A 25859-nucleotide genomic window follows, 5' to 3' on the forward strand; every position below is an offset into this window, starting at 1 on the left:
TTCCAGGATCACAGAATTAGCCCGTAAAAAAATTGGCATTAGCGATGTTAAAGGTCTAACCCAGTCAGCATCACGTTCCTTTCTCTGCCATTGTAATGCTGTGCTTAAACGTTTCACAACAACTTGCATTTATATAGTGTCTTTAACACAGTGAAATATCCCCAGGTGCGTCACAGGAGCGGAATGAGACAAAAATGGACACCAAGCCAAAGAAGGGGACATTGGGACAGGTGACCAAAAGCTTGGTCAGAGAGGTAGGTTTTAAGGAGCATCTTAAAGGAGGAGAGAGAGGTGGAGAGACGGAGAGGTTTAGGGAGGGAATTCCAGAGCTTAGGGCCTAGACAGCTGAGGGGAAACAAAAGCATGGATGAGAGTTTCAGCAGCAGATGAGGTGAGGCAGGAGCGGACACAGGCGATATTACGAAGGTGGGAGCAGGCAGTCTTGGTGATGGCGTAGATATGGGGTCGGAAGCTCAGCTCAGGGTCAAATAGGATGCTGAGGTTGTGAAAAGTATGGTTCAGCCTGAGACAGTGGCCAGGGAGCGGGATGGAATCGATGACTAGGAAAAATAGGGTTTTACAGGTCCATTGAACTGGCAGTGAGTGAACTTAGATATGAGTGTGCTAAGTCTCCATCCCATATCATCATTGACAGTCGTTACCAAGCGATCATGGACCAATGGAAATCACCCTTTTATCTTTTGCAAACTGGAAATGGAAAGATGAGAAAATGGGTTATAAAGCTCATCCTCCATCGGGATTACTGAAGATGAGTGGGACAGTGATGTAATGCTTCGTAATGTGACATATTAATGCATTATGGTAATGTCACGCTGTAACATAGTGTAATACTGAAGTGTAACGCTGGTACATGGTACTGGAGAAATTACAATGGAATACATACAAATAACTCGACAGGCATTAAATACATGTGCAGGAAGTTCGACATCAGACACAATCGACGTCCACACCACTCACTGAGATCAACCAGCGGCAGTGAAGTTTTCAGAACCCTCAACGTTAAATAAGGTGCACCTTTAGTCTTTGTGGGACTGTCCAATGCAGCACTTCCTTCGATTTCATTTTGCTTAGGACTTTACAGGGTGATACACCTGGAGAAAGGTGTCCATTGCAAATGTGCTCACACCGGACTCTCGGATAATCATCATTCCGTCGCTTGAACTGCTGTGTTAACCTGAGTTCGCAAAGGATTTTATATCCACCCCACACACCCACCCCGCCCCCCCACTCTACCTTTCCAGTTTCTCTTGATTAACCAACTGGATCTACTGTTTCTACCCAACCCTGTGGTCAAAAAGCACTTGAATTCTGAATACCCAGCTGTCGAGCATATTGCTCCTTCGCTGCTGATATTGTTCTCTAGTTGTTTGATTCTTGTAGGTTTCTCCGGAGACTCTGCGTTCTTTTGTTCTGCTGTGTGTGTGTAAGGTTTCGTATCAAATTTTGTCCAAATTTCTTCACATTTCTTTAAATAAGGAGCCCATATAAGAATAGATATCAGTTACAGGACCGAGGGCAATTTGAGACGAAATCTTTTAAACTCTCCCTTGCATTGTAGAATTTGTGAGTTTCTTTCTTTCTTCTGGTTATGAAGTCGGGTATCCAGGTCAGACTAGGCCAGGAGAGTGTGGTGAGGCGGTGGGGCGGTGGGGCAGTGGGGTGGGGAGGAGACAGGTCAGACTAGGTCAGGAGAGTGTGAGGGGGTGGTGGGGGGTGGTGGAGGGTGGTGGGGGGTGGGGGGTTGGGGCGGTGAGGTGGTGAGGCGGTGGAGTGGGGTGGTGGGGCAGTGGGGTGGGGAGGAGACAGGTCAGACTAGGTCAGGAGAGTGTGGTGAGGCGGTGGGGCGGTGGGGCAGTGGGGTGGGGAGGAGACAGGTCAGACTAGGTCAGGAGAGTGTGAGGGGGTGGTGGGGGGTGGTGGGGCGGTGTTGGGGGGTGGGGGGTGGGGTGGTGGGGGGTGGGGTGGGGAGGAGACAGGTCAGACTAGGTCAGGAGAGTGTGGTGAGGCGGTGGGGCGGTGGGGGGGTGGGGTGGTGGGGGGTTGGGGGGGTGGGGCAGTGGGGCGGTGGGGGAGTGGGAGGTGCGGTGGTGGGGCGGTGGGGGGTGGGGCGGTGGGGTGGGGGGCGGGGTGGTGGGGCGGTGGGGGGTGGGGCGGTGGGGCGGTGGGGTTGGGAGGAGACCGGTCAGACTAGGTCAGGAGAGTGTGAGGGGGTGGTGGGGGGTGGGGTGGGGAGGAGACAGGTCAGACTAGGTCAGGAGAGTGTGGTGAGGCGGTGGGGGGGTGGGGTGGTGGGGGGTTGGGGGGGTGGGGCAGTGGGGCGGTGGGGGGGTGGGAGGTGCGGTGGTGGGGCGGTGGGGCGGGGTGGTGGGTGGGGTGGTGGGGCGTTGGGGGTGGGGCGGTGGGGCAGTGGGGTGGTGGGGCGTTGGGGGGTGGGGCGATGGGGGTTGGGGCGGTGGGGTGGGTGGGTGGGGTGGGGGGGTGGGGTGGTGGGGGTTGGGGCGGTGGGGCGGTGGGGTTGGGAGGAGACAGGTCAGACTAGGTCAGGAGAGTGTGGTGAGGCGGTGGGGCGGTGGGGGGGTGGGGGGTTGGGGGGGTGGGGCAGTGGGGCGGTGGGGGGGTGGGAGGTGCGGTGGTGGGGCGGTGGGGCGGGGTGGTGGGTGGGGTGGTGGGGCGTTGGGGGTGGGGCGGTGGGGCAGTGGGGTGGTGGGGCGTTGGGGGGTGGGGCGATGGGGGTTGGGGCGGTGGGGTGGGTGGGGGGGTGGGGTGGTGGGGCGGTGGGGGTTGGGGCGGTGGGGCGGTGGGGTTGGGAGGAGACCGGTCAGACTAGGTCAGGAGAGTGTGAGGGGGTGGTGGGGGGTGGGGTGGGGAGGAGACAGGTCAGACCAGCACTAAGCCAAAGTGATGAGCAAAATGTTTCATTGAAAGAAGAGGCATTGGTTCATTCCAACTCCATCCTCCATTCCAAGTTTCAACACTAGTTGAATTCACAGTAACATTGAACAGGAAAGGGCAGTGGAAACGAGTGCATCCCGCCTGCTCTCCTTCCTTAGTACTATCGTAAGTTTGTTCTCTGAAGTTCTGGAACCTTCTTTGCAGACTTGCTCAACAGTGCCAGCAAAGGTGTTTGACTCTGGGATGGACTCAGACTCCGCATCATGTGCTTGCTCTCTGGCAAGTCTCTGCTTTCCGCCATCACTTTATATACCAGTAATTTTGAAATCCACTTGGCTGACTTGGAGATCTCTTTATATGATTTCTCAAAATGTTCTTCCTGAAATGAAATTAAATAAGCATCACGCCTATTGTCAGAAATTCGTTTGAAGAGCAGACTTACCGAGCATGGGCTGAGGATGGGGAATGGCTGCCTTGGTGGGGGATGGGCGGTCAGGGGCCCACACACAGAATTCCCTACGCGGTCAGTTCCCAACAGAGGCCACCCTTCGCTAATTCTCTAATACCACCTGACCTGACACAGAGTCCCTTCGCAAGAACTTTGTCCGTTCCTTCATTGGAGAAAGTGCAGGGAAGATTTACAAGGATGCTCCTAGAATTGAGAGGCTGCGACTGTCAGGAAAGATTGAGCAGGCGGGGGCTCTTTTCTCTGGGAAAGGGGAAACAAAGAGGAGACCTGATCGAGGTCTTTAAAATTAGGAAGGGATTCAATAGGATGGAAGTGGAGAAACTGTTTCCACTTGTGGGCAAGTCCAAAGCCAGAGGGCATAAATATAAGATCGCCACTAAAAAATCAAATCAAGAATTTCGGAGGCATTCCTTCCAGAGTTGTGAGAATGCGGAAGCCACTGCGACAGGCACTGGTTGAAGCATTGATGCATTTACAGAGAGGTTTGATGCACACACAAGGGAGAAGGGAATAGGGGGATATGGGGCAGGGTGGAGGGGGTGATTAGAGTGGGGGGAGGCTGGTGTGGAGTATAAACACTGGCACAGGCCAGTTGGGCCGTTTCTGTGCTGTTGATGTGAGGTAGCATTTGCTGGGCTGTAATACAGTCAGTTGAGTCCCAGTTCTCCTGCATCATTGGGTGATTACTTAACTCACGTTACAATAACGCTGCAAGTTTACTGTCAGTATAAAGCAAATCCGGCTTCACACCGTGAAAGTCCTCAGGGTTTATCCCGGTCTATTGCCGTAACACGGGGAGACCCCCAGACATACTCTCACTGTCCATTGCACGGGGAGAAAAATCATTGAGGCATGAAATAAATTGTGTTTTTTTTTCATTTTCTTTGATCATTTTGGTTTACTAGTTGGAGATGGGGGGAAAGGCTGTGTGCCTGACAGTCAAGAATCACCCAATCGGGTAACAAAGCGTCTGCTCACTGTCCAATTGGCATGGGTAGGCGGGGCCCCACGAGGGTGGGCGTGTCCTGTAACCAGAGGCGGGAGAGTGGGGCAGGGTAGCTAGCGCAGGAGGTCATGAGGTTAAACCTCCAGCAATATTACGCGGTATTTGCAGCACAGAAACAGGCCATTCGGTCCAACTGGTCCGTGCCGGCATTAATGCTCCACACGAGCCTCCTCCCACCTCTCTTCATCTCAGCCTGTCACCATAATCTTCGATTACTTTCTCCCTCATGTGTTTACCTAGCTTCCGCTTAAATGCATCGATACTATTCACCTGGAATACATTGTGCCCAGACTGGATTCACATCGACCCAGAGCACTAACCCAACAGTTACAAATTTAAATGTTTAAAGAGTGGGAAAGCGTTTAAAAAGTGCCTCGGAATCTAACAGATCTCCCCCCTCACCCACCAAACCCTCACCCACTCCCCCCTCACCCACTCCCCCCTCACCCACTCCTCCCCCCCTCACCCACTCCCCCCTCACCCACCATGGTACAGGGGGCCATTCAAGTGGAGGGAGTAAAAAGAAATGTTGCAGTGGTAGGGGATAGTATCATTAGGGGGATAGATAGGGCTCTCTGCAGTCAAGAGCGGGAGTCCCGAAGGCTGTGTTGCCTGCCAGGATTAAGGACATCTCTTCTGGGCTGGAAAGAAACTTGGAGTGGGAGGGGGAGGATCCAGTTGTTGTGGTCCATGTTGGTACAAACGACATAGATAGGACAAGGATAACGGTTCTGTTAAAGGAGTATGAGCAGCTAGGGGCCAAATTAAAAAACAGAACCTCAAGGGTAATAATCTCTGGGTTATTACCTGAGCCACGAGCGAATTTGGCTAGGATAAATAAAATTAAAGAGTTAAATGCATGGCTCAAAGACTGGTGTGGGAGAAATGGGTTTTGCTTCTTGGGACACTGGCATCAGTACTGGGACAGGAGGGAGCTATTCCGTTGGGACGGACTCCACTTGGCCAGTGCTGGGCCTAGAGTCCTGGCGAATCATACAACTAGGGCTGTAGAGAGGGCTTTAACCTAATTAGTGGGTGGGAGGATTGTAGAGAGCAAATAATAGAAATGACAACGGAGAAGGTCATGGACTTAGGTAGCAGTGGGGGAATTACAAAACAGAACGTGTCAGGAAGGGACAGAAGGTATGGAGTAAAAGGTAAAGTACTAAAAAGGGAAAAAACAGGAACTAAGTGTCACAAAACATATTTGAAAGTTCTTTATCTGAATGCACGTAGCATTCAAAACAAAATGAATGAGTTAACGGCACAAATAACTACATATGGGTATGATCTTGTGGCCATTACAGAAACACGGCTGCAGGGTGACCATGACTGGGAATTAAACATACCAGGTTATTTAACAATCAGGAAGGACAGGCAGGAAGGGAGGGGAGGTGGGGTGGCTATGTTAATAAAGGAAGGAATCACTATAATACAGAGAAATGATATTGGGTCAAAGGAGCAGGATAGTGAAACAGTTTGGGTGGAGATAAGGAATAATAAGGGGAAAAAAACACTAGTGGGCGTAGTCTATAGGCATCCGAACAGTTGCAACTCTGTTGGATGGAGTATTAATCAGGAAATAGTTGAGACTTGTAAGAAGGGAACAGCTATAATTATGGGGGGTTTTAACTATCATATTAACTGGACAAATCAAATTGGGCAGAGCAGCCTTGAGGATGAGTTCATTGAGTGTATTAGGGATGGGTTTCTTGAGCAGTATGTAACTGAACCGGTCAGGGGGCAAGCAACCTTAGATTTGGTGTAATGAGACAGGATTAATGAAAAATGTCCTAGTAAAGGATCCCCTTGGAATGAGTGACCATAACATGGTTGAATTCCATATTCAATTAGAGGGTGAGAAGGTTGGATCTCAAACAAGCGTGCTGAGCTTGAATAAAGGAGACTATGAAGGTATGAGAGCGGAATTGATTAGAGTGGACTGGGAAAATAGATTAAAGGGTAAGACGGTACATGATCAGTGGTGTACATTTAAGGAGTTATTTTACAACTTCCAAAAAATATATATTCCACTGAGGAAAAAAGGGTGTAAAAGGAAAGATAGCCATCCGTTGCTAAGTAAAGTAATTAAGGATAGTATCCGACTAAAAACAAGGGCATATAAGGTAGCCAAATCTAGTGGGAGGATAGAAGATTGGGAAGTCTTTAAAAGACAGCAAAAAATAACTAAAAGATTGATTAAGAAAGGGAAGATAGATTATGAAAGTAAATTAGCAAAAAATATAAAAACAGATAGCAAAAGTTTCTATAGTTATATAAAAAGAAAAAGGGTGGCTAAAGTAAATATTGGTCCCTTAGAGGATAAGACCGGGAAATTAATGGTGGGAAACATGGAGATGGCAAAAACGCTGAACAAATATTTTGTATCAGTCTTTACGGTAGAGGACACAAAGAATATCCCAATACTGGACAAACAGCGGGCTCTAGGGGGGGAGGAGCTAAATATGATTAAAATCACTAAGGAAGTGGTACTTGGTAAAATAATGGGACGCAAGGCGGATAAATCCCCTGGACCTGATGGCTTACATCCTAGGGTCTTGAGGGAAGTGGCGTTAGGGATTGTGGATGCATTGGTAATAATTTTCCAAAACTCCCTGGACTCAGCAAAGGTCCCGGCAGATTGGAAAACTGCTAATGTAACACCCTTATTTAAAAAGGGCAGTAGACAGAAGGCTGGAAACTATAGACCTGTTAGCCTAACATCAGAGGTTGGTAAAATGTTAGAGTCCATTATTAAGGAGACAGTAATGGGACATTTGGATAAACATAATTTAATAGGACAAACTCAGCATGGTTTCATGAAGAGGAAGTCATGTTTGACAAATTTGCTTGAGTTCTTTCAGGAAGTAACATACAGGGTGGATAAAGGGGAACCAGTGGACGTAGTGTATTTAGACTTCCAAAAGGCATTTGACAAGGTGCCACACAAAAGATTATTGCTCAAGATAAAAAGTCACGGGATTGGGGGTAATATTCTGGTGTGTGTGGAGGTTTGGTTCTCTAAAAGAAAGCAGAGAGTTGGGATAAATGGTTCGTTCTCAGACTGGCAATCAGTAACTAGTGGTGTTCCGCAGGGGTCAGTGCTGGGTCCCCAACTCTTTACAATCTATATTAACGATTTGGAGGAGGGGACCGAGTGTAACATATCAAAGTTTGCAGATGATACAAAGATGGGAGGGTAAGTAGTGAGTGAGGACGAAATAAAAAACCTGCAAAGTGACATAGACAGGCTAAGTAAGTGGGCAGAGATTTGGCAGATGGAATACAATACTGGAAAGTGTGAGGTTATGCTCTTTGGCAGGAAAAATCATAGAGCAAGTTATTATCTTAATGGCAAGAAACTGGAAAGTACTGAAGTACAAAGGGATCTGGGGGTCCTGGTGCACGAAACTCAAAAAGTTAATATGCAGGTGCAGCAAGTGATTAAGAAGGCCAATGGAATGTTGGCTTTTATTGCTAGGGGGATAGAATATAAAAACAGGGAGGTATTGCTGCAGTTGTACAAGGTATTGGTGAGACCACACCTGGAATACTGCGTACAGTTTTGGTGTCCATACTTAAGAAAAGACATACTTGCTCTCGAGTCAGTACAAAGAAGGTTCACTCGGTTAATCCCAGGGATGAGGGGGTGGTCATATGAGGAGAGGTTGAGTAGATTGGGACCCTACTCATTGGAGTTCAGAAGAATGAGAGGTGAACTTATTGAAACATATAAGATTGTGAAGGGGCTTGATCGGGTGGATGCGGTGAGGATGTTCCCAATGATGGGTGAAACTAGAACTAGGGGCATAATCTTAGAATAAGGGGCTGCTCTTTCAAAACTGAAATGAGGAGAAACTTCTTCACTCAGAGGGTGGTAGGTTTGTGGAATTTGCTGCCCCAGAAAGCTGTGGAAGCTACATCATTAAATAAATTTAAAACAGAAATAGATAGTTTCCTAGAAGTAAAGGGAATTAAGGGTTACGGGGTGCGGGCAGGAAATTGGACATGTGTCTAGGTTCGGAATGGTCATGGCCCTATGGGTAGTGGGGCGGGCCCAGGGGCCGTGTAGCCTGATTCAGCTCCTACTTCTTGTGTTCTAATTCTGTGTTAGATTTCAGGAGATGGTTTTATTCCTGTTCCTGGCTGGGGTGGAGATCGCCTTTACAGAAGGTAAGTACTGTAGAAAAGATAGGGACAGAGTGATCTCCTGGACGAGTTTCGATCGCCTAGATGGGTCGGAGAGGAATTTCCCAGATTTTTTCTCCCAAATTGGCCATTGGGTTTTTTATCTGGTTTCTCGCCTCTCCCGGGAGATCACATGGGTTCGGGTGGATGGAGAGTGATAGAAGATTTGAGGTTAGGATCAGATCAGCCATGATCTTATTGAATGGTGGAGCAGGCTCGAGGGGCCGATTGGCCTAATCCTGCTCCTATTTCTTATGTTCTTATGTTCAACCCCTCACCCACTCCCCCCTCACCCACTCCCCCTCTCACCCACTCCCCCCTCATCCACTCCCCCCTCACCCACTGCTCCCCCCCTCACCCACTCCCCCCTCACCCACTCCCCCCTCACCCACTCCCCCCTCACCCACTGCTCCCTCCCTCACCCACTCCCCCCTCACCCACTCCCCCCTCACCCACTCCCCCCCTCACCCACTCCCCCCTCACCCACTCCCCCCTCACCCACTCCCCCCCTCGCCCACTCCCCCCTCACCCACTCCCCCCTCACCCACTCCCCCTCTCACCCACTCCCCCCTCATCCACTCCCCCCTCACCCACTGCTCCCCCCCTCACCCACTCCCCCCTCACCCACTCCCCCCTCACCCACTCCCCCCTCACCCACTGCTCCCTCCCTCACCCACTCCCCCCTCACCCACTCCCCCCTCACCCACTCCCCCCTCACCCACTCCCCCCCTCGCCCACTCCCCCCTCACCCACTCCCCCCTCACCCACTGCTCCCCCCCTCACCCACTCCCCCCTCACCCACTGCTCCCCCCGTCACCCACTCCCCCCTCACCCACTCCCCCCTCACCCACTCCCCCCCTCACCCACTCCCCCCTCACCCACTCCCCCCTCACCCACTCCCCCCCTCGCCCACTCCCCCCTCACCCACTCCCCCCTCACCCACTCCCCCCTCACCCACTCCCCCCTCACCCACTGCTCCCTCCCTCACCCACTCCCCCCCTCACCCACTCCCCCCTCACCCACTCCCCCCCTCACCCACTCCCCCCTCACCCACTCCCCCCTCGCCCACTCCCCCCTCACCCACTCCCCCCTCACCCACTCCCCCCTCACCCACTCCCCCCCTCACCCCCTCACCCACTGCTCCCTACCCCACACAGCAGTTTGAGAATTTGAATCCAGTTTTTAAAATCTAGAAATAAAAAGCTGGTTTCAGTAAAAGGCACCATGAAGCTTTCGGACTTTTGTAAAAACCCAGCTGGTCCATTGATGTCCTTCAGGGAAGGAAACCTGCCGTCCTTATCCAGTCTGGCCTACATGTGACTCCAGTTAACCCTTAATTGCCCTCTGAAGTGGCCCAGCAAGCCCTGCAGTTGTAATAAACTGACACCATCAGTTCAAGGCAGCCTCGGCAGCCTATCAGGGAAACTAGGCGTGGACATTCATTGCCAGCCTTGCTAGTGACGCCCACATCCCCAAGAATGTATTAAAAAAATAAGTCCAAGGATTAGTAACAAAGGGGTAAAAATTCACAAACTTCTCCCTCCATGAAGGTTAACAGATAGGAATCATGGGCTGATGAGCGAGGGAGTGGGATTCTCTCCCTGCCGACCAATTTCCCCGGTGCCTCTCTCGCTCGGATACCATCGCCTCCCAGGAGTTCCTCGGGCCAAATGTTTTACTTCGCGCCTGCTTCAGTCACTTTTGTGTTAAAGTGTAAAACCCAGCACTCAGTTTGGCTGAGGGGGCTTTAAGTCCTTGCGAAAGCTGGGGTCCTCACCTGGTGCTTGACAGTGGCAAACGGTGGCACAGATCGCGATGTCCGGGGAGACGCACAGTACGATTCCAACAACTGCAGGTCACAGCTTCGAAAGCAGCATTCCTCCACGATTCCTTTGCTCGGCCTCTTCATGTTGTACTTGTACTTTATGTACGAGGAACTTTTACCTGGGGAGAGTAGGTCACAGTTATTGCTGGCACAGTATAAAGACACAGGCTTCCCGCGTAAACCATACCCAATCCTTCTGAGCCAACCCAGTCCCCTCAGCCAGACCACAACATACACAGCGCCATTATCACCTGAGCCAACCCTATCGATGTCAGATAATTCTAAGTCAGTCAGTCCCAACTGTTCTCAGTGCCAGCACCCCCTGAGCCAGCCCGCTTAGTGCCAGATCCACTTGAACCAGTTGGCAGCCAAACCGCTGAGTGTGAAGGCATCTTAAACCAGCTGACCCACTGTCGAGACATCCTGAGCCTGCCCGTTCTGTGCTAGAGCCTCCTGAGCTAGTCAGCGCATTGCCATGTTCTCCTGAGCCTGCCCGTTCTGTGCTAGAGCCTCCTGAGCTAGTCAGCGCATTGCCATGTCCTCCTGAGCCTGCCCGTTCAATGCTAGAGCCTCCTGAGCTAGTCAGCGCATTGCCATGTTCTCCTGAGCCTGCCCGTTCTGTGCTAGAGCCTCCTGAGCTAGTCAGCGCATTGCCATGTTCTCCTGAGCCTGCCCGTTCAGTGCTAGAGCCTCCTGAGCTAGTCAGCGCATTGCCATGTCCTCCTGAGCCTGCCCATTCAGTGCCAGGACATTCTGAGCCAGCCTGTCATGTCAATTCTTCCCACACCAGTCAGCGGCAAGACTGCATGGGGCTAGATTCGAAGCCCTGTTCTTCTGAGCTACGTAAAGAATGCATAGACCCCTCACCCTGTTGAGAAGTCTTTGTTTGGGCAGCCAGTGCTTTGTCATTTGCATTCCATGGCAGAAGCTGTCTCACACAGCTCTGCTCACTGGTGTGGACCTTGCTCGGATATTCAATAGAAGTGGATACCTCATACAATCCGGTATGCTTTTCCCTGGAAGGAGCAGAGTGCTCATTTGAATGTTATAACCGCCAGTGCTAAATTAATCCAAGTATAATTCCAGGGTCAATAGGTACGAATGGATTAGGAAAACGCTTCCTTTCTAGCAGAGACAGGTAGCATTGGTATGGCACAACTCAGCATTAATGTCACTGGAGGATAGTAGAGAGGAAACTGAAAAAATGCAGCTTGTATAGTAAAATGTTTCAAGGCACTTCATTGAAGCAGCAGACAAAATGTGACACACAGGAGATATTAGGAAAGGTGACCAAAAGCTTGGTCAAAAAGGTATATTTTTTGGAGCATCTTAAAGGAGGAGAGAAAGGCAGAGAGGTTCAGGGAGGGTGTTCCAGAACTTAGGGCCTCGGCAGCTGAAGGCACGGCCGCCAATGGTGGAGTGATTAAAATCAGGAATGCACAAGAGGCCAGAATTGGAGGAGTGCAGAGATCTCAGAGGGTTGTAGAGCTGGAGGAGGTTACAGAGAAAGGGAGGGCTGAGACCATAGAGAGATTTGAAAACTAGGATGAGAATTTTAAAATTGAGGCTTTACAGGACTGGTAGCCAATGTAGGTCAGCAAGCACAGGGATGGTGAGTGAATGGGACTAGGTGCAAGTTAGGATATTGACAGTTTTGGATGATCATAAGTTTATGAAGGGTGTAAAAAGGGAGGCTGTCCAGGTGATCACCGGAATAGTCAGTGCTAATGTAACTTTTGCATGGATTGAGGAAACTCAGCACTAACCTAACTGGATGAATTGGAGTGAGGAAATTCAGCACGAATGTAACTGGATGAATTGGAGTGAGGAAATTCAGCACTAACCTAACTGGATGAATTGGAGTGAGGAAATTCAGCACGAATGTAACTGGATGAATTGGAGTGAGGAAATTCAGCACGAATGTAACTGGATGAATTGGAGTGAGGAAATTCAGCACTTATCTAACTGGAGGATTGGAGTGAGGAAATTCAGCACTAATCTAACTGGAGGATTGGAGTGAGGAAACTCAGCACTAATCTAATTGGATGAATTGGAGTGAGGAAACTCAGCACGAATGTAACTGGATGAATTGGAGTGAGGAAATTCAGCACTAATCTAACTGGATGAATTGGGGTGAGGAAACTCAGCACGAATGTAACTGGATGAATTGGAGTGAGGAAATTCAGCACTAATCTGACTGGAGGATTGGAGTGAGGAAATTCAGCACTAATCTAACTGGAGGATTGGAGTGAGGAAACTCAGCACTAATCTGACTGGAGGATCGGAGTGAGGAAATTCAGCACTAATCTGACTGGAGGATTGGAATGAGGAAATTCAGCACTAATCTAACTGGAGGATTGGAGTGAGGAAATTCAGCACGAATGTAACTGATGGAATGAAGGGAGGAAACCCAATGCTAATGTGACTGATGGATTGGAGTGAGGAAACTCAAAAACAACAATTTGTATAGTAAAACGTCCCAGAGTGCTTCATTGAAGCATTACCGATCAAAATTTGATTTCAAGCCACATAAAGATATCTCAGGATCGGTTACCAAAAGCTTCATCAAGAGGTTGGTTTGACGGAGTGTCTTAAAGTAGGAGAGAGAATTAGATGGGAGGTGAGATTAACAAAGGGAGTTCCAGAGGTTCGGGCCGAGGCAGCTGAAGGGACTGCCGCCAAAGTGGGGCCTGTGCAAGAGGCCAGAATCAGAGGTGCCCAAAGATCTTTCAGGGTTGTGGGGCTGGAGGAGGTTACAGAGATTAGGAGGGGCGCGGCCATGGAGGGATTTGAAAACAAGGATGAAAATTTTAAAATTGAGGTGTTATCAGATCAGAAGCTCAGCGCTAATCTAACTGTTGGATTGGGGAGAGGAAATTCAGCACAATGTAACTGTTGGAGTCAAATCTGGAAACAGAGCACTAACGCAACTGGAGGATTGGAGAGAGTTAATTCAGCTCTAATGATGCATTGGAGTGAGGAAGCTCACATTCAACCACAATAACTACAGCATCAACAATTTACGTCGTAAAACCTCCCAAGGAGCTTCACAGAATCATTATAAAACAAAATTTGACACTGATCCACATAAGGGGATATTAGGAGAGCTCACCAAAATCTTGGGCAAAGCGGTAAGTTTTACGGAGCCCCTTAAAGGAGGAGAGAGAGGCAGAGAGGTTTAGAAAGGAAATTCTAGAGTGAGGCAGCTGAAAGCTTGGCCGCCCAATGGTGGAGAGATGAATATTCCCCCAATGGTGGTTTCTGTAGTAGTTGAACATTTCCGGATGTGGGCATGTGAAGGCCAATTGACTGTTATATTCTTTCAACAAAAGAAAGATTTGCATTTATATAGCACCTTTCATGATCACCAGACGTCTCACAGTGCTTTATAGCCAATGAAGTATTTTTGAAGTGTAGTCGCTGTTGTAATATAAGACGGCGGTAAAGGAATGCATGTCACCATGACGATAGGAAAAGGGGCTACGGAGAATGAATCAGTGTTAAATGAAAGGATGAAGCTGGAGCTGTAGGAAGGGTTGAGCTGTGAAGGAGTGATGATGTCTTTGAGCTGCAGGATTGGACTCTGACACTGAGGAAAACAGAAAGTCCCAGTGATGAAATAGCCTCCGGGTTGCTGGCTAATTTCACTCCTTTGCCTGTCTCTTCACACCATGCATTCCCTTCTTGCCCAGTACTGGCTTATCAGCTAGTTGGGCTTTGGATTGATGTGTACCCTATCTATCGAATTGAAGGAGTGGTTCACATGATCTGCGCACACGCCGAGCTTAATTAGACACACGAGGTCCTATTTAATTTCATTCTGGCTCTGAGCCCAACATCTGATACAAATATTCTATCCACTCCCGTGTTGAAGTATAGCTCCATGCTGGAGCTCCGTGGTGTAAAGTATGCTACAGGCCCTGATGCTTGAATCTAAAACCACACTGTAACTCCAGTGTGCCTGTGATTCCAGTGAAATAAAAGGCTATGGATCTTCACATATGGTTCCTTGACAGAAGCTGGCTAAATTTCAGCTTGCGGGTTAAACACTCCAACCACTCACTGAGAACAGGAGCCAACCCTTCTCATGACCCAATCATATTCATTGAGACCCACAACACAAATCTTATACTTAGGAGTGCCTCGCAGTTCGGTCAGATCCAACTCGCAGGACAGGCTGATACCAACCCGACCAGACTATAGGACCTGGAAATATTGAAAGTACACAGCAGATCAGCACACATCACACAAGGTGTGGCCCTCCATTAACAGGTCAGGCCCTCTGTTGAAGGGCCTCATCTGAAACAGTCCTTCTGGATGTGGATTTATTACCCATGCCAAGCTTCCAAGTGATTGTTTGTACAATAGAACAGCTTGCTCAACCAATTCAGAGGGCGTTGGATGCCAAACACAGAGCGTCTGACTGGAGTGATGTGTCGGCCAGAATGGATAAGGGATGGCAGGTTCATTTCCCTGGAGGACATTAGTGAACCAGTTGGGTTTTTATCACCATGGTGACAATCATTGGTGTGGTGCCACATAAGAACAGGAGTAGGCCATTCAACCCCTCGAGCATGTTCCTCCATTCAATGAGATCACAGCTGATCAACTGGCACTGGTTGGATTTGAACTCACGGGAGGAGGGTAATTCTGAACTTTGGTGGGGGAGGGAAACTAGCAGCAGGGGATTGGCCGACCATTATCCACCAAAGGCTGGCTGGTGTGCATAACAGGAGGCCGATCTGTGCCTGCCAGTTTCTTGCCAATGCCAAAAGTTAGAAACCATGACCTCGAGGACCCCAGTTCAAAACCACAATCACTACAATTTGGCCTGCTGTGAGTTTCTGGAATTTTCTGTTCAGATTTCAGATTTCCAACAGTGATTATTGTGATCCTAGTTGACTCGAGATGAACTGGAGCAGGTGTAGATTTGACCCAGGAGCAGTATAGCAGCAGGGGCTGACCTGGGTATAGTTTAGATTAGTCCAAATTTGCTATGACTATAAATTGGGGAGAGGTGAATCCTTCCAAGGTATAAAGTGTCAGCCATGGCTCAGTGGGTGGCGCTCTCTAGGTGGGAGGGGCTAGCAGTGAGCAGGTACTGCTGGGTGCTTGATTGCTGCAGGAAGTTGGAGAGAGTTTTTAAAAAGTGGGTGGTGGGTTTTTAGGGGTTTTTTTTTTCAGGTTTTAGGGCTTTTTGGTCCTTAAACAGCAGGTTTGGAAAAGAAAACATGGTGGTGGTTCAGTGTGAGGATAAGGTGATACGAGCTGCGGTGAGGGAAGCTGCTTTACCTGCCGACCAAAGCCGAATGTTGAGTTCGAGGTGACGGTCAGTGACTGAGAGGAGGTGGAAAGACTTTTACTCAGTTTGAAGGTTGGAGATATATATTGAGGACGATGTGCTAGTCAAAATGTTGGCGTCGAGGACATTAAAATTTGCTCGGCAATAAAGAGGAGATACTATCCAGGAACACGGGTAGCAGATGGAACCCATTACGTAAAGGTACGGTTCCCAGAGAGGGTGAAGTCATTGCCGTATGGCATGAAATTCGAGACAATGGAAGAAGTGCAGTACTTCCGGGTACTGCACAATAACCAGGTGAAGGTTTGTTATTATTGTCTTGGACACGACCATCTTGTAAGAAGCTGTCCAGACTTGTACTGTTATAATTGCGGCGAGTCTGGACACATCGCTTGGAGCTGCAAGGCGGAGAGCTGTGGGGTGTGTCACAAAGGCCTCACCCGCTGTGAGCGTGAGGCAGAAGGAAGCCCCTTGAGTGACGAGGAGATGGGAGAAGGAGCAGGAGGTGTGAGTGGAGCGACTGAAGGAGTGGAGCAGGCGGAGGACACAGCCGGTGAATGGTAGGAGAAAAGAGCGCAGGAAGAGGCAGAAAATTGCGGAGCAGAGAACAGGATGCAAATGGTGGAAAACACACCAAGTATGGTGGAAAAGGACAGACAGCAGCGGGCAGCACGGGTCGAGAGCAGAGTCGAGCCATAATACGGCTCGGCTCTCCCTAAAGAATCTGGTGTCCACAGGGGGAGAGGAAGCAGGAGCGGGGTGCGGGGTAAGTGTAAGTACTCCAAAGAAAGACGGGGAGTCGGACATCTCAGGGAGCAGGAAGGGGCAAGACAAGAGAGGGTGCAAAAGCCAGGAGCCTTAAAGGGGCAGCAGGACGGGAGCGGGGAGACAAAGACGCCAGAAGGGAGCAAGATAGGTGCACATGCGCCATTGTCCCAGAGAGAGAAGAAACGGGGAGCAAGGGTCAGTGGTGGAGATGAGGCCGAAGGGAGTGACACAGTTGGAGAAACCGTGATAGCAGGAAGACTCTCTGAGGGAGATTAGGTATCTGATGGGGAGCAGGGACTGGAGGTTACAGAGGGAGTGAGGAGTCAGAGGGAGACAGAGACACGGAAGTGGGGGGTGGGTTGGCATCGTGTGGAAAGGGGAAGGTTAGTGAGGGGCGGCTCCTCGGCCCAAACCTAATGTTAGGAAGATGCTGAAACTGCAGGGAAGGTTCAAACAGGAGGTGAAAAAGAGCCGGAGGCTGCAGGAAAAAGCAACAGCTGGCCGAGGTGAGAAGAAATTTCAGCAATTGTTGCAGTGTTTTAAAGGCACTGACCTGTTGTGTCTGCAAGAAACCTTTTGGGATGAGGATATCCTAGAAAGAGTTTGGAAGGTTTGGAAGGAAGAGGTGTTTGCAAGTTGTGCAAACAATAACCGTAGAGGGGTGGCTGTTTTGGTGAGTCCATCCATAAAAGAGAACGTTGCCTTGGTGGACAAGAACATTGAGGGGAGATTATTACGGCTAAAGGTAAAAATGGAGGAATTTAATTGCGATCTCTTTTAATATCTATTCACCGAACGACCATTGCAAGCATCGCGAGTTTTTTCGGTGGTTATTCACTGATGTGAAAAACACTTGTATAGTGGGGGATTTTAACGTATTTTTATCTCGGATGGCTATTTCAGCCCAGATGACCTTTAAGGAAATTAACACCAGAGGGATGATTGTAAAAATGATGGCAAATTTAAATTTGAGAGACTTAGAGGGATCGGAACCCCATAAAAAGGGAGTTCTCCAGAAGAGGTTGGGTGGGTGATGTTTTAAAACAGATCCGAATAGATTTTGTGTTAATGTGGGAAGGGTTAAATTCTGAGGTGATGAAGATTTATTACAAAAAAATATTTTTTAGTGACCACTCGTCTTTGGTTCTTAGGATTAGGAACAGCAGATTTAAGATCGGTTCAGGGGTGTGGATTTTAAACAATCAATACCTGAAAGAAATTGCTTATAAAGAAGGGATTTTAAATATAATAATGAATGCTCGGAAGGAAGCGAAGGTTATGAAAATTATAAAGATTTTGGGAAGATGGGAACAAAGGTGGTTGAAAGTGTAAGGAAGAGCGACAGTGGTGTCTGCTCTCCTGCTATCTAAGCTGTGGTACTTATTGAAGGTGGAGGATATTCCTGAGGTAAAGTCCATCCGAGAGGATTGTGTGAGGTTTTACGGGGAAGGGAAACCAGCCTTGGTTGCTTACAATAACATCATTGGACGGAGAAATCAGGGAGGACTCAATTTCCCAGATATTGATTTGAAGAAAAAATCCTTTAGAATCAAATGGGTGAAGAGATTTCTTCAGAAGTCAAATACAAGTTTTTGGAAGAGTTGTTTTGAGCATTTTTTTAAATGAAGTGGGATAGGAGGGCAGGGGATATTGCATATGGAATACAATAATATGTTTTTGAAATCGATTAAACCTCTCCCTAGGTTTTATAAGGGGGTTGTAGAGACTTGGGCCCAATTTTTTAAAAGTGTGCAGTTTATGCCCAAGGGTGCTGAGGGATTTTTAGAACAGCCCTTATTTTTGAATAGGTGGGTCAACATTGAAGGAGAGATATTATTTAATGAAACTTTTATAAAAGCTGGTATTATACGTGTGAAAGATGTATTATATGAGGTAATTCCAGGTTGGTTACCAGAAGCGATAGTGGGGGACATGGTGTGGGAGGAGGATCAGGAGGTAGAGGAAAAAGCAATAGGGATCATGTATGAGAAGATTGTGAGGGCAATGGAAGAAATAAATGTGCAAATCTCCAAAGGAAATAAAATGCATCCTGCTTTTCCAAGCTTTCTGCTGGAGAAAGGGGAAGAGTTGATGCAATTTGACAATTATAAAACTCGAGATTTAGAGAATGGAGATTCAAGACACCTGGTCCGGAGATTCAGCAGAGTATATACCCACAGCTGGACTTCAACAGGATTTGGAAGGGAGTGTGGGCGAATTTTAAATGTCCAGAGTGGAGTGAACTGGATTTAAAATTGGCTCATAACTGGATTTTTACCATGACGGTCTTGTGTAAGATTGGACGAGTGGAGGGGGCAACTTGCCCAGTGTGTGGGACACGGGATGAGACTCTGTCCCATTTACTGGTGTTATGTCCGCAGTTAAATGACTTTAAGTGCGATGTTCGATAGCTGTGTGAGTTTTTTTTTGCTGGGTGGGGACCAAAGAGCGAGAATAGGAATCCCGTGGGACTCAATTTTGAGATGGGGATTGCAGGAGAGTCTGCCCGAGTCTAGCGGAGCAGCAATTAATTTAATGTTCAGTTCGACTAGATTTGTGATTGTGCAAAGAAGGAATGCTCTGTTTTTTAAGGGGAGGAGAATCAACCTAAAAGAGTTTTTTAAATATAAGCTAAAAGATCATTATAAGGTTCTGTGGATGTTTTATTCAGAAAGGAAATTATAGATAGCATTTTACAATCAATTCTTAAAGTACAATCGATTAATATATGTTACGGGAGACAAATTAAACTTTAGGTTTTGATGTTAATATGTGGTGGAGGAATGGCTGTGCAGAGCGGCGGAATGGATTTGTATAATACAATGGAATGATCACAATGTTTTAAATGTTTTTAATGTTCAATAAATAATATATATTTAAAAAAAGTGGGTAGCACTCGCACCTCTGGATTAAAAGGTCATGGGTTCAAGTCCAACTCCAGAGACTTGAGCACAAAAACTAGTGCAGTACTGAGGGAGTGCTGCACTGTCCGAGGTGCCGTATTTCGGATGAAACATTAAGCTGAGGCCCCGTCTGTTCTCTCAGGTGGATGTAAAAGATCCCACGGCACTATTCAAAGAAGAGCAGGGGAGTTCTCCCCGGTGTCCTGGCCAATATTTATCCCTCACTCAACATCACTAAAACAGACTATCTGGCTATTATCACATTGCTGTTTGTGGGAGCTTGCTGTGCACAAATTGGCTGCCGCGTTTCCTACATTACAACAGTGACTACACTTCAAAAGTACTTCTTTGGCTGTAAAGGATGTCCTGAAATTGTGAAAGGCGCTATATAAAGAAGCTCAGTGAGGATAGACCCTGTGTTGGGATCGATTCGATCCAAATTAGATTGGCAGCTGATTCTGACTTTACTAGTGATCTGCTTTAAACACCAGGCCCTGAGAGGTGCAGTTGTCAAGGAGCAAGTTGCAATTCAGCGGCCAACTGAATAACCTGTAACGTGAAAAGATATTTTCCAGAAAGTTCTCCAGTAGCCTGTAGAACTGTTCACATCAAATTAAATGAATGTACGGTAAGGTTTAAATGGAAGCCACATGATTAAATTAAGTGGTGTTAACCAGAACTTACTGAAATAAAAACCCCGATCACCACACACGAACTGCAGCGTATCGACCAGCTCGGAACCACAGAGCGTCTCAGCAACTACTGCCCACTGGGGCAGGGCGACAAGGCAGAGCAGTGGGTACAGCATCCAGAAGTGGTTCAGTGCATGGACCTGTAAGGATTAAAAGCAAAGCACAGTGTCAGACTCACCGTGGGTACACTCAGTGTCTTAGGGTTAAGGCCCACGATTGGCGTAGGATTAGAACCACATTGAAATGGCTCTCCCCATGGCTGGGGTTGGCAAACGGGCCCAGGTGTCCAAACCAGGGAGGACCCCGTGCTGCAACCCCAGCCCATTCAGAGTCAGCTGAACACAAACCAGGGCAGTGGTTGGGCTGTTCCAATTAGCCTCAGAGCCCTCCCAGCACGTGTCCCCATTCCAGCTCACTTAATGACTCTAAAAATCAGCCAGAGCTCCTGTCCCTGATCATCACCCAGTGGGGACTCCAGATAATGGTTGAGGCCAGCATGAACTCCATGGGTAAATCAATGGCTGACATTCAGGCATAAGAGTTGGTTATGGCCTATTGTTGAGCACCTAACTGCGGGGTGGGGAGGCTGGTGGTACTTACGCAGACTGTACACAGGCTGTATACAGAATGTACGCAGACTGTACGCAGGCTGTGAGACTGTATGCAGACTGTGCACAGACTGTGAGACTGTATGCAGACTGTACACAGACTGTACGCAGATTGTAAACAGACTGTACACAGGCTGTACACAGAATGTGAGGCTGTATGCAGACTGTACACAGACTGTACACAGTGTGTACACAGACTGTGAGACTGTACGCAGACTGTACAGACTGTGAGACTGAACATATACTATACACAGATGGTATGCAGACTGTACACAGACTGTGATATTGTATGCAGACTGTACGTAGACTGTACAAAGACTGTAAGCAGACAGTATGAAGACTGAGACTGTACACAGACTGAATGCAGACTGTACACAGATGTTGAGACAGTATGCAAACTATGAGGCTGTATGCAGACTGTGCACAGACTGTAAGACAGTATGCAGACTGAGGCTGTATGCAGGCTGTACACAGACTGTGAGATAGTATGCAGACTATGAGACTGTATGCAGACTGCGGGCAGACATTGAGATTGTACGCAGACTGTATACAGACTACGCAGGCTGTGAGACTGTATGCAGACTGTACACAGGCTGTACACAGAATGTATGCAGACTGTACACAGACTGAGACTGTATGCAGACTGTACACAAACTGTGAGACTGTATGCAGACTGTACACAGACTGTGAGACAGTACACAGATGATGAGACTGTATGCAGACTGTGCACAGACTGTGAGACAGTATGCAGACTGTATGCAGGCTGTACACAGACTGTGAGACATTATGCAGACTGTGAGACTGTATGCAGACTGCAGGCAGACATTGAGATTGTACGCAGACTGTATACAGACTGTATGCAGACAGTGAGACTGTATGCAGACTGTACACAGATTGTAAACAGACTGTAATCAGACCGTACACAGGCTGTCCACAGAGTGTACGCAGACTGTACACAGACTGAGACTGTATGCAGACTGTACGCAAACTGTGAGACTGTATGCAGACTGTACACAGACTGTGAGACAGTACGCAGACTATGAGACTGTATGCAGACTGTGCACAGACTGTGAGACAGTAGGCAGACTGAGACTGTATGCAGGCTGTACACAGACTGTGAGACAGTATGCAGACTGTGAGACTGTGTGCAGACTGCAGGCATACATTGAGATTGTACGCAGGCTGTATACAGACTGTACGCAGACTGTGAGACTGTATGCAGACTGTACACAGACTGTACGCAGATTGTAAACAGACTGTAATCAGACTGTACACAGAATGTGAGACTGTATGCAGACTGTAGACAGACTGTACGCAGACCATGAGACTGGACACAGACTGTACGCAGACTGTACACAGTGTGTACACAGACTGTGAGACTGTACGCAGACTGTACGCAGACTACACAGACTGAGACTGAACATATACTATACACAGATGGTATGCAGACTGTACACAGACTGTGATATTGTATGCAGACTGTACGTAGACTGTACGAAGACTGTAAGCAGACAGTATGAAGACTGTGAGACTGTACACAGACTGAATGCAGACTGTACACAGATGTTGAGACAGTATGCAGACTGTATGCAGATCATACACAGGCTGTGAGACTGTACGTAGACTGAGACTGTATGTAGACTGTACACAGACTGTACGCAGACTATATGCAAACTGTACACAGACTGTACGCAGACTGTACGCAGACTACACAGACTGAGACTGAACATATACTATACACAGATAGTATGCAGACTGTACACAGACTGTGATATTGTATGCAGACTGTACGTAGACTGTACAAAGACTGTAAGCAGACAGTATGAAGACTGTGAGACTGTACACAGACTGAATGCAGACTGCACACAGATGTTGAGACAGTATGCAGACTGTATGCAGATCATACACAGACTATGAGACTGTACGTAGACTGTGAGACTGTACATAGACTGTACACAGACTGTACACAGATTGTGAGACTGTATGCAGACTCTACACAGACTGTATACAGACTGAACAGAAACTGTTAGACTGTACACAGACTATATGCAGACTGTGTGACTGTACACAGACGGTACGCAGACTGTACACAGACTGTGATACTGTACGTAGACTGTACACAGACTGTATGCAAACTGTACACAGACTGTACACAGACTGTATGCAAACTGTACACAGACAGTACACAAACTGTGAGACTGTATGCAGACTTTACACAGACTGTATGCAAACTGTACACAGATAGTACACAAACTGTGAGACTGTATGCAGACTTTACACGGACTGTACACAGACAGTACACAGACTGTGAGACTATACACCGACTGTATGCAGACTGTACACAGACTGTGAGACTGTATGCAGGCTGAACAGAAACTGTTAGACTGTACACAGACTGTATGCAGACTGCGTGACTGTACACAGACTGTACGCAGACTGTATGCAGACTGAGACTTTATACAGACTGTACACAGACTGTGAGACTGTACGTAGACTGAGACTGTACATAGACTGTACACAGATTGTGAGACTGTATGCAGACTGTACACAGACTGTATACAGACTGAACAGAAACTGTTAGACTGTACACAGACTGTATGCAAACTGTACACAGACAGTACACAAACTGAGACTGTATGCAGACTTTACACAGACTGTACGCAGACAGTACACAGACTGTGAGACTGTATGCAGACTGTACACAGACTGTATACAGGCTGAACAGAAACTGTTAGACTGTACACAGACTGTATGCAGACTGCGTGACTGTACACAGACTGTGATACTGTACATAGACTGTGATACTGTACATAGACTGTACGCAGACTGTATGCAGACTGAGACTTTATACACACTGTACACAGACTGTGAGACTTTACACAGATGGTACACAGACTGTGACACTGTATGCAGACTATGTAGACTGTACACAGACTGTATGCAGACTGTGAGGCTTTACACAGACTGTACACAGACCATGAGACTGTACGCAGACTGTATGCAGACTGAGACTTTACACAGACTGTACACAGACCGTGAGACTGTACGTAGACTGTACACAGACTGTATTCAGACTGTGAGACTTTACACAGACTGTACAGAGACTGTGAGACTGTACGTAGACTGTACACAGACCGTGAGACTGTACGCAGACTGTATGCATACTGTGAGACTTTACACAGGCTGTACACAGGCTGTGAGACTGTACAAAGACTCTACACGGGTCTGTCCCTTTGGCCTGAGGAGCCCCCTCCAGATAAACGTTCTGATCTTGTGTTGTACGCTGAACCCACTTCCCTCTATCACCGTGAATTTTCTTTTACTTTATCAGTATTTTTAGGATTTGCTTTAGTCATTAGCCTTTGATAAATCTTGCAATATGTCGCAGTTTCAGAAAGAGTCCTCACCCGCTGGCCTATGGACTGCCTGCCGAACGAGCTGTAAATATTTCTCTTGCCACTAGGTGTGCTAGCAATCAGACATTTAACCACCGAAGCACAGCTCAGTGGAGAGCAGTTTATGTCAGGATTGTTAAGTGGATGGAGAGAGCTCGCTCTTCTCCTCCCTGGTCACTCTCAGTGTCTTTGCCAACATTAATTACTCTTCCACAGCTATGCTTTTCACTTCCTATGACATGAATATAATCAATTAGGAAAACCCTGTGTGTATGAGTTTGAAAGACAATTCTTAACATCTTCAACATTTCTCTTTTTCTGTTCCTGTCTGTATTTTGCACTGCCTCCTGTTGTCGAGCTCTCTGTCTCTCCTTCGCTCTCTCTATCTTTCTCTCTTTCGCACTTTCTTTCCAAATCTCTCACTCTCACTCTCTCTCTCTCTCTGATTTCCTGTCCCTATCTGACTTCCTGCCTTTTCCCTTTTTCTGTTGCCCTTTTCTCTCTATCTTCCACTGTTTCTTTGCCTTTGTTTCTCTTTCCTGTCATCTTGCATTCTCTCTCTCTTTCTCTCTCTCTTTCTTGGTCCTCCTCTCTCTCCTTCCCTTTAGCACCCCCCTCCCCCCCAACCGCTATGAGCCGCTTTAAGTTATTTAGAACTGACGTTTCTGGTCAGATGTCCCACTGCTTCAAGGCAAACGCTCATTTCAAAAAATATCAGACAAGAAAAACATAAAAACTCCCAAAAGTAAATCATGGCTTTCAACCAAAACCACAAGCTTTATCAAAATTACACTCATTGCCACGAGTTGACTTTAAACATCATGCACAAAGTTGAGAGAGCGCTACACAAAGAGGGTCACCTTCAGTGCACAATCGCTGCAGATGGAGCTGTGTGTAGGGTTCATGGTGGAGTTTGCAGTCTGACTCTCCTCCCACAGCGATCCCTCGTTTTCTGCTAATGATGTGGTGGGAGTCGGACTCCCTCATTCTTATAGCACAAGGGGAAGGTCCTTCCCTCAGCTGCACCCGCCCACCCGAGGCCTCGACGTACTTATCAAAGTTTAATTTAAGCAAAGCAAAACACGGTGGTTTTGCTTACATTCCTCTCTTAGATTAACACAATCTGCATTTCGGCTTGCCTTCAGTTCTTGACTCTTGTTATCAACGTAGCATATTAAAAAAATGTTAGGCAGTTCTGCTTCTTGCCAGATGTTTTACTTCCATGAGACACTTTGTGGATTCAATTCTATGCACTTTCTGATGATCTTTCCCTGCCAAAGTCACTATTCTATACGCTGGGTGTGCAATATAGCCTAGTCCTCAGTGCCCCTTCTCTCCAGTAATTCATGTTCAGGCTGCCGCATCTCAGCAGCTCACTGGGTAATGTGCTGGCATTGCCAAGGAAGGCTGCCAGCTTCCATCCCCGCTCTGTATTGAGCTAACCGGGTTGGCACTCGGCGTCTGTAGTTGGCCTCAGTACCCCTGCATCGGTGAGTGGAGAAAGGAGCCCGAATTCCTGCTCCCCTCAGCATCTGGTGACTCCTGCTGCGAAGCATCAGGGTTAAGGCAGGATCAGCTGCGATGCACGCCATGGCTGAATGGACTGTGAAACCTCGTGCTCTAGGATTACATTTAAATAATTGGGACTTGGTCGAGCTACCAGGAAAAAAGGTGTACAGCATTTCATTGCGTGCCTCGGAAGTGTCTGCACATACTTCACGCTTCATTGCTTCTGAAGCGGAGTCACCGTTGCTAAGTCGGTGAATGTGGCAGCCATGTTGCGCACAGCA

The 25859-nt window shown here is 47.8% G+C and overlaps 1 protein-coding gene across 1 annotated transcript; it reads right to left on the reverse strand.

Moving 5' to 3' along the window:
* Positions 1-2655: 2655 nt before the first annotated feature.
* LOC147105392 (insulin-like growth factor 1) lies at positions 2656-25018 on the reverse strand. The gene is made up of 4 exons (XM_086011763.1): positions 24930-25018; positions 20059-20206; positions 10354-10520; positions 2656-3292 (listed from the first exon to the last, which is right to left on the reverse strand). Exons 1-4 carry the CDS (start codon positions 24972-24974, stop codon positions 3074-3076), a joined length of 579 nt encoding a protein of 192 aa, XP_085867889.1. The 5' UTR covers positions 24975-25018; the 3' UTR covers positions 2656-3073.
* Positions 25019-25859: the final 841 nt, after the last annotated feature.

The sequence above is a fragment of the Somniosus microcephalus genome, chromosome 18 (genome assembly GCF_052327205.1).
Source record: "Somniosus microcephalus isolate GS21.2 chromosome 18, FLI_Smic_1.0, whole genome shotgun sequence".
Taxonomy (NCBI): domain Eukaryota; kingdom Metazoa; phylum Chordata; class Chondrichthyes; order Squaliformes; family Somniosidae; genus Somniosus; species Somniosus microcephalus.